The sequence below is a fragment of the Daucus carota genome, chromosome 7, assembly GCF_001625215.2.
Source record: "Daucus carota subsp. sativus chromosome 7, DH1 v3.0, whole genome shotgun sequence".
Classification (NCBI taxonomy): domain Eukaryota; kingdom Viridiplantae; phylum Streptophyta; class Magnoliopsida; order Apiales; family Apiaceae; genus Daucus; species Daucus carota.
Genome location: NC_030387.2, coordinates 33,760,556 through 33,776,934, shown reverse-complemented (window position 1 = coordinate 33,776,934; position 16,379 = coordinate 33,760,556). Strand labels below are relative to the sequence as shown.

Here is a 16,379-nt window from a genome sequence, read left to right as displayed (position 1 = left end):
ATCTTTTAGCCCAAATATTTTTTCAATCTCCTTAGTCGATCAACTCACAGACGATGAGATTTTGATTTTAAATGCTTCGAGTTCTCACAACACTGGTGTAAAAACACACACCACATAATTTATACACTTCCCTGACAATCGCTCTGTGTAACAAATTTTCCGTGATTTTTAATGATCTTAGGTTGTGTATCTAAACTAGATCGTGCAGATCGTGTACTTTCGTGTCGTGTACTTTTTCGTGTCGTGTACTCAAAGGTCAAATACAAAACCGACCTATTTAGCGTTCGTGTATTTTCGTGTCGTGTATCTCCGTTTTCGTGTCGTTCTCGTGTCGTGTTTCGTGTAAAATCGAATTTAAATATAAATATAAATAAATATCTAAATTAATGTAAATATTAGATTTTTAGGCAAAAAATTTACAAAATAGTATGAAATATATATATATATATATATATATATATTTAAATCATTTACACTTACAATATTATAAACTATGTATGGGGGCTGTTATACAGCCACCGTTGGATAGGGAACCACCAGATTTGGGCCGTTCGATGACAAAGACTCCCCGCAATGAAATATTGCGGGTACTCAAGACCTCGCAATGTTTCATTGCGGGTACTTAAGTCCCTGCAATGAAACATTGCGGGTACTTCAGTCCCTGCAATGTTTCATTGCGGGGAACTCTGAAACATTTTACTTCCCTAAACTATCCTTCCACTACTTTAGTTTTAGTTGACATTTTTACTTTCATTTTAAATTTTAAATTATTTTTATTCATTTTAAATGTACGATTATCTTCATTAATTCAAGATATATATATATATTAAAATTTAAATATTATTATTCAAAATAATTATATCACTAGAATGTATAATAATATTAAATTATTTGTATATCACAAATATTTTAAAATATTTAATTCTTTATAATTTTAAGTTACAAAAATATTTTTTCTTAATATTTTTTGAAAATTTTAATTATTTTATATGTTATATTTGTTTAAAATTTTAATTTTAATTATTATACTAATACATTATATCACCCACAACGAAATTATTTGTAGACTTACGACTATCCCATCTCCCATCCCCGCAATGAAACATTGCGGGTACTAATACTCCCCGCAATGTTTCATTGCGGGTACCAATACACCCCGCAATGTTTCATTGCACAGAACTTTTACTCCCTTGCGGGGATCGTAATTAATGTTTTTACCTACAAGTAACAACAAAATTACTCTATCACCTTCTCTCATTTCATTTTTTGAATTTAATTTATTATTTGTTGTTTGATTTTTTTATTATTAATGTAATACATTATGTTTTTGTTATGATATTATTTTATTATGATTTGAAATCATTTGAATTTTTAAAAACTTAAATAAAATATTAATTAAATTTTATGTTTTTTGTTTTGAAATTATTTTATTATAATTAGAAATCATTTGATTTATTATTAAAATAAATCATATTATTAATTAAAGTATGTTTTTAATTGAGTTTTTAATTTTTTGGTATTGTTTTATTATTATTCGAAATCATATGAATTATTATTAAAATTAAAGTATATTATTAATTATATTATATAATTAATTTAATTTCTTTTTATGAAATTGTTTTATTTATTCGAAATCATTTGAACTAATATTAAAATTAAAAAATATTTTACTATTCATATTATTAATTAAATTAAATTATTTTGTTATTAATATAAAATTGAATTTTTATAACCACAATTTTTAAATATATATATAGAAAAATAACATTCTTATTCATAATGTCAAATTAATAAGAAATAAAATTAAGTTAAATTACCAATTTCAATATACAATAAAATTTATTTATTATTTATCATTCACAATGTCGTAGAATCGGAAGGTGTAGTGTTCGAATCGTGAGCTATGTGCCTTGGAGTATAACATACTCCCCGCAATGATTCATTGCGGGTTATCTTTTAAAAAGTAAACTACCCGCAATGACTCATGGCGGGTGCCTTTTAAAACATATACCCTATCCACCTCACTCAGCCACCTTTCAAATGAAGATATAACACCCCACAATGATTCATTGCGGGGTACATAATCCCCACAATGTTTCATTGCGGCTATGAAATTTAGGTAAACTATCCCCGCTATGCTTCATTGCGGGGAAGATAATATTATTTATTTTATTCAAAATATTTGAAAAAGTTCAATAAATTGTAAGAATTTATTCAACTTGAGCTAGAAAATATTAATATATGTGTTCTTATTAATATTTAAATAATTTAAGTGACATTTAATAATAATTTAGATATTTTTTTTTGATTTGTATTTGTTCGAGTATATTTGAAAAAACTACTTGTACATACGAGAATTGGAAAAAGTTAATAATTTGTCAAAAAATATTAAATTCTAGCAAAAAATACTAACTATATGCGTTCTTACTAATATTCAACCAATTTAAGTGATGTTTATTCATAATTTCGATATTTATCTTTGATTTGAATATGTTCGAGTACATTTGAAAACACTACCAGTACCAAAGGGAATTGGAAAAAGTTAATAATTTGTAATAAAATAATTCAACTTTAGCTACAAAAAGTTAATTAACCTTAAAAGAGCATGTGAGCTACATAGTTCAAACATGTGTTTGATATATTTAGGAAACAAGCAGTAGTATTCAAATAAGTAAAATTATTAGTATAACAAAATGACATAAAATAGTTAATAAGATAAAAATATATAGAAATTAGATAGAAAATTATTCATATATTGTACTAAGAAAAATCAAAATTTTCTCTTATTTCAAACCTTAACAATATATATATATATATATATATATATATATTTTTTTGACAAACCTTAACAATATTTTTAGTTTAATTTAAAAATAACAATTTAATATAATAAACTCTACAAGGCATATGATATGTGAAGGAAGGGTAAAAGGGTCCATGGAATAAAAAGAGACTCTCTGCAATGAAACATTGCGGGGACTTGTATACCCGCAATGATTCATTGCGGGGTCTTTCATACCCGCAATGTTTCATTGCGGGGAGCCTTTTTTTTAGCCGTAGGATCACAAAATGGAGGGACGTGATCTGGTGGCTGGAAACCGGACCCTATCTACCGGTGGCTGTGGACCGGTTTCCACTATGTATTATTTTAAAAGAAAATATACATATATTTATTATAAATATACATATTTATAATTAAATATTACTCCCTCCGTTCCTCCCATTTCTTATCAAATGGGTTGGGCACGGAGGTTAAGAAATATGTATAAAGTATTGGAAAAGAGGAAAAAAAGTGGGTGAAGTGGTGGACCCATTGATTTTTAATGTATAAAAAGAAGATAGTGGAGTAAAAGTATTGTGAAAAGGAAAGAAAAGTGGAGAAGTGGTGGGACCCATTAACTATTTTTGGTAAGTTTTGAAATGTAAAGAATTGGATGGGACACCCCAAAAAGGAAAGTGTAAAGAAATGGAAGGGACGGAGGGAGTAATATTTAACTATTAAATTATATTTATTTCGTGTACCTCGTGTTGTGTCGTGTACCCGAAGGATAAACACAAAACCGACACGACATCTCAGTCGTGTACTTCGTGTCGTATACCTTTTCGTGTCACAAACACTAAATTTTCGTGTCGTTTTCGTGTCGTGTGAAAATTTGCCGGGTCTAATCTAAACACAGAAGACAGTGTTGTCCTGTATTCACATAAAAAATCATGTACCATGTATTTCAGCGATTAAAAATGGATTGTGATCCTAATTCTTAAAGAAGATACAGATAAACTGGATACTTGTACTAAGGCCGAAAGAAAAAAAAATAAAACCAAAATTTCACAATCAAAGCAAGTGGACTTGTTCTCGTCGTATATTTCAGAAGTTAGAAAAAGAGCATGAACAGAGGGCGCCTTGCAGGCTGGGCCCAACTTACCTATAAGCCCATACCTTCGTGAAAAAACGTTCCATAAATAATTGCATACTATGAATATAAACAGTACACTTCTTTTATTCGAAAGTCGATTCAGAAAATTCAGGCATATTTAAAGTTGTTGAAATATAGTTGTCACATAATACAGTTTATTTAATTTAAAGGATACGACAGAAAATGCAATTTGCAATTTATTTTCGTCGTTATCACACATGACATAGATCGCACGGCATGACTGAAACATACTGTATAACGTATAGACATAATGGGGGTCCATGAGCAGGCCCATATCCAACGCATATTTGTTCTTAAAACTACTGGAATTCTGTACAGTCAATATTCTGATCAAATCCCATTTGTCTTTGTCCTCTCATTTTTGCAATGCTTTGCTGGCTTTAAGTGAGGTCCCGGAATTATCAAGAAAGAGGCGAATTTGGGAGAATGTTTTGCCATAATTTTTGCTTCTTTGATGGTTGGATATGAGTCTTGTTAAAGGATTTCACGTCCACATAATCGTATCAGATATTATCGTCCCTCCACGTTCTCGTGTTTTGAATCGTGTCGGATATTGTTCATCATTCAAAGCTGAGCGAGCTAACTAAGAAAATGGAGATATTGGAAGGGGAATGGCAAGGGCTTAGTCCACTAGTATAATATGATGTGTTGAATGGCAAGGGATTAGCAGTTTTTTTCCGGTGGATGGTGTTAACTTTAAATTATTGATGATTAGAGTATATTTCACCAGAAAAATCACTCATTCTAGAATTTTTATCATTCAGCGATTTTTTCCCGCAGAATGTATATTGTTTATAATCGATTGTTGTGGACCACTATCCTAATATATGATTGGAAAGCCTTACATTTCTTAGAGGCTAGAGCTAACTAAACAAGATGTGTGCCCAAGTAATCAAGTTTATCTGTTGGGATTATAGTGCAAGTGACTGCATGTTAACATGTGATTATCATTATATGTTCCTTAAATTTGCATAGCCGGTGAATCTTGACATTAAGCTGAATAGTGTAGAACACTAAAAGGTGTCAATCAGCCACCACGCTTTTGTGACTATTCATTCACGTTCATGCTTGTTGACCTGGTTACCAATATTCATTCTCATTACAAAAGTGGTTACACCATAATTCTTAATTTAATGATGCTCAGCTTTCAGCATCCACAACTAAACTTTCCTTGATCTTTCGATAATCACGCAAATCACATCTCTGCTTCTCAAAATACAGAGTACATTTCACACTATCATGTTCCAAGCGGAATATACTGAATATGTTTGATTTGGTTTACAAGACGTCGAAGAGACGATCTCATTAGCGAGTTACTAATACAACCAATAATACAAGTGAAAATATCAAAAGTATACATCAACAGGAAAAAGATAATGCAAATTTTCTGAAAGATCCAAAGCTAATAATCCAAAAAAAAACAAACTCTGGTGGATGAACACTAAAACCATCTTCTCACCATTGAAATCTGAGACAGGGGAGTGAGTATTTTCACTTAAGTAGGCTTTAGATTCTGAAACATGGTATCCCACCTGATCTCTTCCACACCAGTCCTGTAATAGTATCCATCTTCGTCGTCGTCATCCTCATCCTCATCTTCCATCTTCTCATCGCTACGAAGATCATAAACCATAGGGCTAGAAAAACTATTCACTCTGGTAGGACTTCCATTAGTGAGCAATAGCCTGTTCTGTTTAGCCGCCACCTTTGGCTTGCTACTCCTCTTCAACATAGCACTTTTCCATCTCGAACTGTAACTGCGCCTAGTAACAAGAACAATAGCTGATTCATCGCGATGAACCAACGTCTGAATGTACTTAACCAAAGACTTCTTTGTTTGCTTGATTGCACTGAGAATCTTGACCACAGACCTTGGCCTGCTAGGCCCTCTTTCTCTCTTGACAAGCTTGAGAATCTCGAGCCTGTGTTTGGCTATCGAGATCCCCATGCTCTGGAGAAACTCATGGTTGAAGTATTCTATATCTTCTTCTTCGAGCTCATTCTGCGTAAAAGACAAACCATACTCATAAACCAGGGTAGCCTCAAGGCCAGTCTTGGACAGCCAAGAGTACCAGTCCATGGCCTTGTTCTGATCATATGCCATGATAGTAAGCCTGATCTGGTTATGTGTGTTAGATATGTCTAGACTTAAATATATGAGGCCAAGGATGCAAGAAAACTCAAGAGTGATGAAACAGGCTTTAATTAATAATGGGAAAGTAGTTGAAAACCAAGAAAATGATGGGGGTTTTATGGGGTCTTCTGAGACAAATCCATCAATTAGTACTCACACTTAACCACTCTATAAGAGAATTGAATCTAACTAATATCTGCTTAGATATGATTAAGCAGTGTATCTAGAAAAATTGAGTATCACAAAAAGGGGTAGGGGGTGTGATCAAAGTCTTGGTGTAAGTTAGAAGTGAGTAGTGAAAAAGTAGTATAACAAGTGCTTTGGAAAAATGGGGGCATCAATCACGGCCTGAAAAAAGTGGGTAAGCTTATTCATGTATATAATATGGACCACCCCCACAATGGGTTTATTTGAGGGTAAAAAGCACAACATTTTGACTATTACTCAAGAGTAGGGTTATATGTGACCATATTCTTTGATTAGTCTACAAGCAACTCCTAGGCTACTCAAACCATATTCTAGGCTTTAGGATCTCAATTTTAAATCGATAAGCGGATGTTAAACGCTTAGTATACGTCGACAGAACAAAGTATACTGACATCTTAAGATTTTAGATGAGTTCGTTTTAAGTTACCTGAGTAGACGGCTTTGTTCCTGCACAAGTCATTTGTAGATGATAAATGATGATACACTCGAAATGAATGTGCTGTGTATATAACAGAATGTGTAGTATTATTAAAAATGCCTCCTCGAGATCGGATATCTCAGCGTCGCATTCCCATACATTACATGTTAGTGCGTGCCTCAACCGACAAAATGAGTAAGAGGAGGACATTTTAAATAATACTGCTAGTTCAGAATCTTCAAGGATGAAGAAGGTGCTCGAATACTAGTGTTCAAAAACGCCCCCCACAACTCAATCATAGATCCTTCAGTTTCAATCTGATCATAACATTGTTCATGTTAATTTTCGCAGTAGAGTCACCTAAGGTGAAACTCCATTATGTAGGAATCGGAAATTTGTCCGAGCAAAATGAAATGGGGAAAAAAAAGAAATTTACGGATGGGAAAAAAGAAGAAATCTGATTCATTACATGCTATAGTATCTTTGTCAAACAGATGATGCTGGACTACGATATCTAAAATTTAAACCAATCATTTTTCTCAAGACTGTTTCCTTAGAAAGAAGCCATTAAAGGTCTCAGGCTCTCTGCAGTAACTAATATTTCCTGAAAAGCTTTGGGACTTCAGTTGTCATTCCCACATCAAGTAAGTTTGTTTTTATTTCATGAAATGGTGAGGATTGTATTCCCAAATGGAAATCCAATATAACCACCCACAAGGCTTCCATGACATAGTGGGGATTGTATTCCCAAATGGAAATCCAGCACCACCACCTTCAAGGCTTCAACACAACAAGAGGACAATCAGTGTCCTCGCATTTAACTAGTCCCACTCAAAAGACACCAGCTTATATGCTAAATCAAAAAACAATATTGCCCTGAACAAAGGATGAAATGACTACCCTGGCCTAGTATTGCACAAAGTTCAAGTCGCCTCACATACAAGGTTTTTAAGTATATGCAAAGAATGTGCAAATAATTGTCCAAAAACTTAGGAAGAAATTTTATGAACAAGATGATCATAACATTTTCTGGGCGTGAAACTAATAGAGAAAATCCAGCAACAAATAATGCAATTGTTATTTTAATAAAGATACACAAAATGTGTATAAGCAGCATCTAAATTCTAAATATTAAGCTGTGCTGAAATCATCCTTAATTTTTAATTTACTGATGGATAAGACAACATAAGTAATTCTTCATTTCCTGACGAGAAGAGCAAAAAAATCTTCATTCTGCAATAAAATGATGGGAATTCAAGTTGAAACAGTTTCTAAGTACTTATTTGTGGTCCTATAAAAAAAATCCCAATCTAAATCCTTTGCATAAGGAAGTACAGGATTACAACCAGCTCAATGCAGTCATATTCATGCTCATGCACGCATACACATTAGCATAAAATAACTCAAAAACTAAGAAAATTTAAAATATAACATGTATATATTGATAGAAATTGTGTGTAAAAAGGGACATCTTTCAAAGATAAGAGAGATGAGAAAAAGTATAAAGGTATGAAATTATATGAATATATCATAAGAGAACTGTTTCTTAAACAGTCACTTTAATTGTTGTATAAAAATGTTACAAGGATCCCAGCTTGAGGTGATTGGGAAGAATAGATATGAATACTTGAAGCACGGAGATGAATGATATGATGAAATGAAACTAATCATCAAATAATTGATGAACCTGTCCGAGGACTTGCGTTTGTGATGCTCTTGCCTCCATAAAGTTTCCTTGAAGTTCATCCTCTAAAGAACGAACCGCCACACTTCTCAGTAACATGTAAACAGTGGATAAAGAATGAGTCTTTAAACAAATAAGCTTGTAGCCATTGTCTTATCTTGCAGTCCTAACACTAATCTCAACTTGCAAGTTGCCTAAAAATCCTCATCTTCTACTAAAACAAAAATCCACCCAAAGCTCATTTATATCATTCAGATTTGCTGTTGATGCTATATATATTTCCAAACACTCCGAAAATGCTAACCAAGATGGCCAATATCAGCATTAACCAAGACAAAAGCTTCTCATTTAGGCTCAAACCAGCCCCCTGCTTCCCTAACCTCAATGCAACAAGAGCTGGGAATGTATAACCCAATGAAACAGCTGTAGTCGCCCCCGTAAATTTAAAAGCAGTCCAGATATTTGGAATCATCGTGGAACCAAAATAAATGAATGCCAACAGTACCCCAGTTAAGATCAGACATCTCTTCCTACTTTCAGTTAGTGGAGGTGATCCCTTAAATAATAAAGTATCCACAGTTTGACGCAGGGAGAAATGAATAACAGGAAAAACAAGGAGCAGATGAAGAATGTAACCAACACGAACTACATAATTCAAAGCGGTACTGAAACGAATCCCAAGATCTTTATCAAAGTTAGTCAGCACATCTGACTCTGTATCTTCCCCAAAGAGTAAATAACCAGCCATGGCAGTCGAAGCATAAACAAAAACACAAAGAGCAGTTGTTATCCTCCCCACCCGGTTCATCTTCTCAGGTGAGCGTCCTTCCAGTTCATTATATATAGGCTGCACATTGAAGTGGCACACATATGCATTTGACATAATTGGTATCACTACAAGCAAATCCAAGATTGCCTTTGTGGAGCCAAATTCTGGGGTAAACCTTGGAGCTTCAATCTTTCCCTCAACAAGCTTTATAAAAGCCACCACAAAAGCAACAAGAACAAATATAACTGCCAGAGCTACAGACGCAGCTGAAGTCAAGCTTAAAGAATCTATTTTGTCCAAAGCACAAAGTGGTGCAAGAAAAATCACCAACACAACTAAAATCAACATCTTCCTATGATCCCACACACCATTCCCCAACAGCTGGTCAAATATTCCAAGATGATGAAGCGAACCCGACATCACATCACCCATTATAATCAAATAAACTATTAACATCCCCGCATTATTAAGAATGATAAAAATCTCGGAACAAATTCTACCTCTCTTACCCAATGCATGTTCAACAACCTCGCCATAAGAAGTCGCTTTATAATGCACCGTAAATCGAACAAGAAACTCAATACTAACCTCTGACAAAATACCCATCAAAATTATAAAAACAAGACCTACAAACAAACCCAAAACCTTCATAGTTGCAGGCAAAGCCATAATGCCAGCACCCACAACAGTAGTTGTCAGATTAAAAACAGCACCATATAAGCCAGACCCAGTAGTTCTACTACCACTAGCTACAAAGGGTACATTATCAAAATCAAGATCATCATCAATATCATCATCTATGTTCAAAGATTTTGACTTTACAAGCCCTAGCTCCTGATCAGAAGCCACTAATTTTGTAAAGGCCGCATCTTTAGAGTCTCTATCCCCAGAATTAAGATCACCATCATGCAATTGTGACTCAACAAACGAACTAGAGATTCTTGAATAATTATTATCCATTTTCTTGACACAGTACCTACAATCTTTGCATATATATATTCAAGAAGACAAGAAACACTTACAGAAATGATCAAGATTTGATGGGTCGGATTATTTTGTGCAACAAACATAGCCCATCATCGTGTTTGTTGCAACGAGTAATGTGAAAGAGCAGATTGATCAATTGATCGATAGAAAATAAAAGAAAAAAATACTTAGCTTGTACTAGATCTCAGGGTCAATGGTGTGCTCACCAGAGAGATGGGGGAAGAGAGAAAATCGGGATTTATTTTCTCTCTCTAAACGCTATTGGATCGATCAGAATGAGTGTGGCGCCGTCTTGGGCCTTTAATTAAAGACTTAATTGCACCAAGATGGCCTCAATTATTATTTTTTTGCAGAAAAATAGCTAATCTATAATAGTAAGCGCCTGAATGACTCAACTTTAATTTTTTTAGCACCCAATTGACTTCCGTCAAATCCATCTAACGGACGTTTTAGTTTTTTATAAAACTTAACAAAAGACAGGGTTAGTTTTGGATTTTCAAAATAATTGTTTACTCAATCGATAAAACTCTCGATTACTCTACACAAAACTCCCTCCAAAACTCCTTTTCTAGTTCTCTGATCAGACAAAACCCTAAACCAAATATTGGTGGATTGAAAAGCGGACAACAATGGAATGGATTCTGAGGGCGAAGCAAGATCAAGACATCTACAAGCCTTACGAATGTCCGGAATACACAGGTATCTACTAATCTCGACTGTTACATGCATATAATGTTCATAATGATCATAAAAACTGGGTCTTTTGTGTTTGAAGCTTGTTTATGTGTATGTATTATGTGGTAATCTATGTGTTGTAGTTTAATTCTGTTTTTTGAGTACAAAACTAATCTGCCCAGACAGTTTTATGACAAAGCTATGTGTATTTGTTATGTAGTAATTAAATAGATACAATATTGATGTTGTTGGTTGTGTCTATTTGTTGGTATTTGCATCTGAATTTTTGGTCATTTTGTCACTTTTATGCTAGATGATGAACTTTTCACCATAAAAATGCACTGTAATGGTGAAATGCAAGAAGACCCTAAGAAATACATTGGTGGCTTTGTGGTGTATGTGGATTTCTGTGACTCTGATGCTATTAGCCTGCTAGAAATAAATAGTATGTTGGTTGAATGTGGTGCAAGGGGTGGGTATTACAAATTGTGGTATAAGCTGCCAGGTACCTTAATGGAGAATGATTTGTTTGAGTTAGAGACTGATGAAGAACTTATGCTAATGTGTACACTTATAACCAACAAAGAGAGGCCTAAGATAAATAGGTATGTAGAATTATTTGTGAGCAGGATATGTGCACCCTTAAATGTAGAATTAGATGGGGATTGGGCTCCTAATCAAGAGGAAATACATATGGGCAACCCTTTTCCTGATTCTACTCAACAAGAAATTGATCTAGAGCAAGAATTGAGGGACTTTGAGGGTTTGGATAAAGACTTTTCTGATCCTGCTGATAGTGAGGATTATGAATTGAATGGGAGTGACAGTGATGATGAAACCTGGCATTCAGATGCCTCCAACAAGGACGACACCGATGATGATCTGATTTTTGAGAAAAATATTGACAAAACAGTGTTTGAAGAACATGATATCCCTGAAGAGGAACCAGAGAAGGATGATAGTGTTCATACTGATGATGATAGTGTTTATGCTGGGAGTGATGAAGAAAGAATGGCAGCAAATTCTACCGATGAGGAAGACGATGACTTTCACGTGTTCAATGAAGATGTAGATATGGAAAGACCTGTTTTTAAGAATGGTATGTTGTTTAAGAATTCACAGGTATTTAGGAAGGCTGTAAGGACTCATGCCATTGTAGAGAGGAGACCAGTGGAACTTGTTCCAAACTACGGCCGGAAGGTGAAGTATGTATGTAAGAAGCCTTGTAAATGGACTGTGTATGCCTCTCCATTTAATAAGAGTGAAACTTATCAGATAAGGACTATGGTGAATAAGCATACATGCATGCCTACTTTCCATCAGAAACAAATTAATTCTGTGTGGCTTGCGGAGCATTATGAGAAGGAAATAAGAATGAATCCTTCGTGGCCTGTAGCTGCTTTTCATAAGAAGATATTCAATGATTTCAAGTGTGAGGTGTCAAAACATGCTGTGTACAGGGCCAAGACAAGAGCATTGTTGAAGATAAATGGCACTCACAGAGCACAATTTGCTCAGGTGTGGGACTATGCTTATGAACTGAAGATGATACTCCCTGATTCCACTGTTAAGATTCTCTGTGAAGATCCAGAACCAGGGACTGAGAGAGGAAGATTTATGAGAATGTACATATGTTTGGGACCTTTGAAGAATGCATTTGTACAGTTCTGCAGAAAATTAGTTGGGTTAGATGGTTGCCACCTAAAGGGACCCTTTGGTGGACAGTTATTGGCTGCAGTTGGGGTAGATGCCAATGATGGCATGTACCCCATTGCATGGGCAGTGGTAGAATCAGAAACAACAGAGTCTTGGACTTGGTTTTTGGAACTCTTGAGTCAGGATTTAAAGATTCAAAGTGATGCTGATTGGACCTTCATATCAGATAGACAGAAGGTGTGTGCCTTTCTTGAGCATTTTAACTACTTGTGTGTATTATTATTTTACTTGTCTGCATTATTTAATTACTTGTGTGTATTATTAATTTACTTGTCTGCATTATTTAATTACTTGTGTGTATTATTAATTTACTTGTCTGCATTATTTAATTACTTGTGTGTATTATTAATTCCTGCTAACTGGTCTAAAAATTATTTGTAGGGACTCATAAATGCATTGGAGCTGATTGTACCAAATGCAGAACACAGATTCTGTGTTATGCATCTGTACCAAAATATGCACAAGGAGTTTAAGGGAATTGCTCTAAGGCAGTTGCTTTGGAAAGCTGCTAGGTCTACAACAAATTGGGAGTTTAACCTTCATATGAACAAGATGAAAGAGGTGTAATTTTCTTCTAAACTTTTTCTTCTTGTTTATTTTTCTTTCATAGTTGATTTAGTTGTCTAAAATTAAATGTTATTGTAGATTGCATCTAGATGTCATGAGTGGCTCATGGCTAAGCCAAAGAGTCAATGGACAAGATCTTCTTTTAGGACACTTGTTCACAGTGACATGTTTGTTAACAATCACTGTGAAGTGTTTAACAGTAGTATAAGAAAGTATAGGGACTTGCCTATCATTACCATGTTTAGGGAGCTGCATAAATCAGTGATGAAAAGGATCCAAGTAAGAAGAGACAAAATGGTAGCAAGGGACACTGTGATATGCCCTAATGCACTTAAGAAATTGAACAAGTAAGTTATGCTTACTGACTATCGAGTGGACATTATCATATACCTTAACACAGTTCATTAATATGTGTTTTTTTTTTGCAAATTATAGGGCAATTCATCACGCTGGCAATTGTGTTGTAACCTGGTCAGGAGGCACATCATATCTAGTCACTTGTACAGATGGTGGCCATGAGCTAGTCGTGGATTTAAACAAAAAAAGTTGTTCTTGCAGAAAATGGGATCTATCTGGAATTCCCTGCTATCATGCTTGTGCATGCATAGCAGTTAGGAATGAACCATGGGGGAATCATATACATGGCTTCTACACTAAGGAGTTGTACATGAAGGTATACTTTACACATTACACACTTAGGTATAGACTACACACACTGCACAATTTGATGATAATACAAATTAATGATAAATGCAGCTTTACAATTGTACCTTGGAGCCAATTATGGGGCCAGAATTTTGGGAACAAGCATCTGAGCCAAGGCCTTTGCCTCCCAATGTGAAGACCCCTGCTGGAAGACCAAAGAAAAAAAGGACCACAAGGAATGACATTCCTCAAGATCCAACAAAATTGAGCAAAGTAGGCACAATTGTTAATTGCACTTATTGTAAAGCAAGAGGTCATAATACTAGAATTTGTACAACTAAGGTACAATTAATTCTTGTTTTTATTTTGAACCTATAATTTGCAATTGTTAAATAGTATAGTTCTTTAATTGTTGCTTGTTTTCACAGAGAAATGACATGGCCAAAAAGGCAGCAGAGGATGGGAGGTTGCCTATTATTCCTAAATCTACATGTGTGTGCAAAACTTGCAACCAACCTGGACATAACTCAAGAACTTGTCCAGTCAAGGTAACTGCTGCTTTCTTGGACATCTATTCAAAAACAATAAATCTACATATTACATCAATAAATCCACATATTACTTATATTTTTACAAAATAAATCTACATCTATCAGAATATAGAAACAACAGCAGCAAGGAGGCAATGCATCAACAAAAAATGTAAGCAGGGAGCAAGACCAGCAAACAATTCCAAATACGATGGGAGGTAGCTCCAGGACAGAAGGTCAAGGAACTCAATGCAGCTCCTCAGTTGCAAATCAGAAGAAGAAGCTCACTCCAAAGAGGAAGAGATGAAGACTTGCAGCATTTTTTTGCTTAGTTTTTGGTCATTTTGGCAAATATCCCAAAATTATATGTATTCATGACTGCTTTGTTTTTTGTTGGGGCTGGTTGGTTGGTGTGTAGTTTTATGACACAAATTTGCAAGTCATATGGTTGTTGGGATTGTAATAGCTGGCCTTCACTTTATGGCTTTTTACCTAGAACTTTTGACAGTGCCATGCTATTTTGAGGCCAACATTGAATTATGATGTGCCATTCTTAAGTTTGTATTCAGTAATGTACTATTAACTGTGCAATTTCCTACAATTTTCGTTGGTATGGATGTCTATTTTGGTTTTTCAACATTTATACGACATGATTCTCAATTTAAGCTTCAGTGTTTAGTTTGGAGTTTAGGTTTCAGTTTTATGTATTTGGGCATATATATACAGGTCTTTTCTATGCAATAGCTGTTGGAAACAAGTGTTCCACATATAACCCTGCAAATTTAACGTCCGTTAGATGGATTTGACGGAAGTCACTCGGGTGCTAAAAAAATTATAGTTGTGTCAATTGGGTGCTTATTATTATAGATTGGCTATTTTTCTGCAAAAAAAAAATAATTGAGGCCATCTTGGTGCAATTAAGTCTTAATTAAACTAGCTGGAACAAGATAGATTTGTTTGGAGTAAATGGCAAGATGTAGCGTTACTTTCGCCGAAATGCAAAATGTATTACTCCTCTGTTATTTCAATAGTTTTATTATTTTTGTGTAGCTTGAGGCTTGAGCTTCCATTTTACTTTGTTTTTATTTTTAAGTTTGTGTTTGTTGTTAATTGTTTCTCGGTCAATTTTTTTATACTAAATTAAGTTTTGAAGCCAATAATATTATTTTATATTTTAGTTTGTGTTTGGTTCGATTTTGATCGCCTTTAAATGCAACGGCGTCTCTTTATGTGGATGAGTTGAGTTAATTAGAAAAAATGCACTCACTTTTTTATTCATTATTGAAATTATTAGATTATTTTCCTCTAGCAATTTATAAATTTTAATTGACTAAATTCTTTCAATCCATCTCCTTAAGGAAAAAACGAGTTTCTTACTCAGACTCAAGAAGACGTGTGGTGTATCACTCAAGATGTCCTGATTATTTTGATATGTTTCGGAGATAGTTTTTATATGTATTTGATTTGTGTTATAATATAATAACAGTATAATAAAAAACTGGACTTGGAGTCAATCCCGAACAACGATTAATCGCCTGACTTTTTGAACACCATAAATAAAAATAATAATTATAAATCTAATGAATTATATTATTTGAAATTTATATGAATATCGAGATAAAATATTATGAAATTAGTATAAAGTTGGGTCCAATCATTCCAAATCTACGAAGAACTTTTAAAACATACAATATACACTCAACAAATTCATATAGGCCCTGTTTGGTATGCTGAAGCTGCTTCTGCTTCTCCCTTTTACTTTTTTCGACCCGTTTGTGTAAACAAGTAGAAGCACTTTTAAGAAGCTGAGAATATCATCAGGTGCCTGTTGGGGACACCGGAAAAATAATTCTTTTCGAAAGAAGTCGGCTTCTTCTTTTCTTGACCCGTTTGTGGAAAAAAGCAGAAGCACTTTTTAAAAGTTACAAATGCTAACTTTTCTCTCAGAGTTTCTGTTTTTTTCCAAAACACGTTAATCACTTATAAGTCTTAACTTGCTTCTAACTTGTACTTCACTTTTTTACTTTAATCAAGAAGCACTTATTTAAGCTCATCCAAACATTTTATTAGTTTATTTGTTTTTCACTTCTAATCTACTTCTTTAATTTTAGT

General features: G+C 34.2%; 3 protein-coding genes across 3 annotated transcripts; 1 reads left to right on the top strand and 2 right to left on the bottom strand.

Moving 5' to 3' along the window:
• Positions 1-5,087: 5,087 nt before the first annotated feature.
• On the bottom strand, positions 5,088-6,446 carry LOC108196241 (uncharacterized). Its single transcript, XM_017363433.2, has one exon. It carries the CDS (start codon positions 6,037-6,039, stop codon positions 5,431-5,433), a length of 609 nt encoding a protein of 202 aa, XP_017218922.1. The 5' UTR covers positions 6,040-6,446; the 3' UTR covers positions 5,088-5,430.
• Positions 6,447-8,184: 1,738 nt separating this feature from the next.
• LOC108196240 (amino acid transporter AVT6E) lies at positions 8,185-10,458 on the bottom strand. Its single transcript, XM_017363432.2, has one exon. The coding sequence runs from the start codon at positions 10,105-10,107 to the stop codon at positions 8,626-8,628; it is 1,482 nt and encodes a 493-aa protein (XP_017218921.1). The 5' UTR covers positions 10,108-10,458; the 3' UTR covers positions 8,185-8,625.
• Positions 10,459-10,763: 305 nt separating this feature from the next.
• Positions 10,764-14,904, top strand: LOC108196239 (uncharacterized). Its single transcript, XM_064082095.1, has 8 exons — positions 10,764-10,833; positions 11,123-12,702; positions 12,907-13,086; positions 13,171-13,439; positions 13,528-13,765; positions 13,849-14,079; positions 14,166-14,285; positions 14,401-14,904. The coding sequence occupies exons 1-8, from the start codon at positions 10,764-10,766 to the stop codon at positions 14,572-14,574; spliced, it is 2,862 nt and encodes a 953-aa protein (XP_063938165.1). The 3' UTR covers positions 14,575-14,904.
• Positions 14,905-16,379: the final 1,475 nt, after the last annotated feature.

Coding starts and splice junctions, on each gene's coding strand:
- LOC108196241 (XM_017363433.2), bottom strand. CDS start 6,039: ATGGCATATGATCAGAACAAGGCCATGGACTGGTACTCTTGGCTGTCC.
- LOC108196240 (XM_017363432.2), bottom strand. CDS start 10,107: ATGGATAATAATTATTCAAGAATCTCTAGTTCGTTTGTTGAGTCACAA.
- LOC108196239 (XM_064082095.1), top strand. CDS start 10,764: ATGGAATGGATTCTGAGGGCGAAGCAAGATCAAGACATCTACAAGCCT. Junction 13,440..13,527: donor GCACTTAAGAAATTGAACAA/GTAAGTTATGCT, acceptor TGCAAATTATAG/GGCAATTCATCACGCTGGCA. Junction 13,766..13,848: donor CTAAGGAGTTGTACATGAAG/GTATACTTTACA, acceptor TGATAAATGCAG/CTTTACAATTGTACCTTGGA.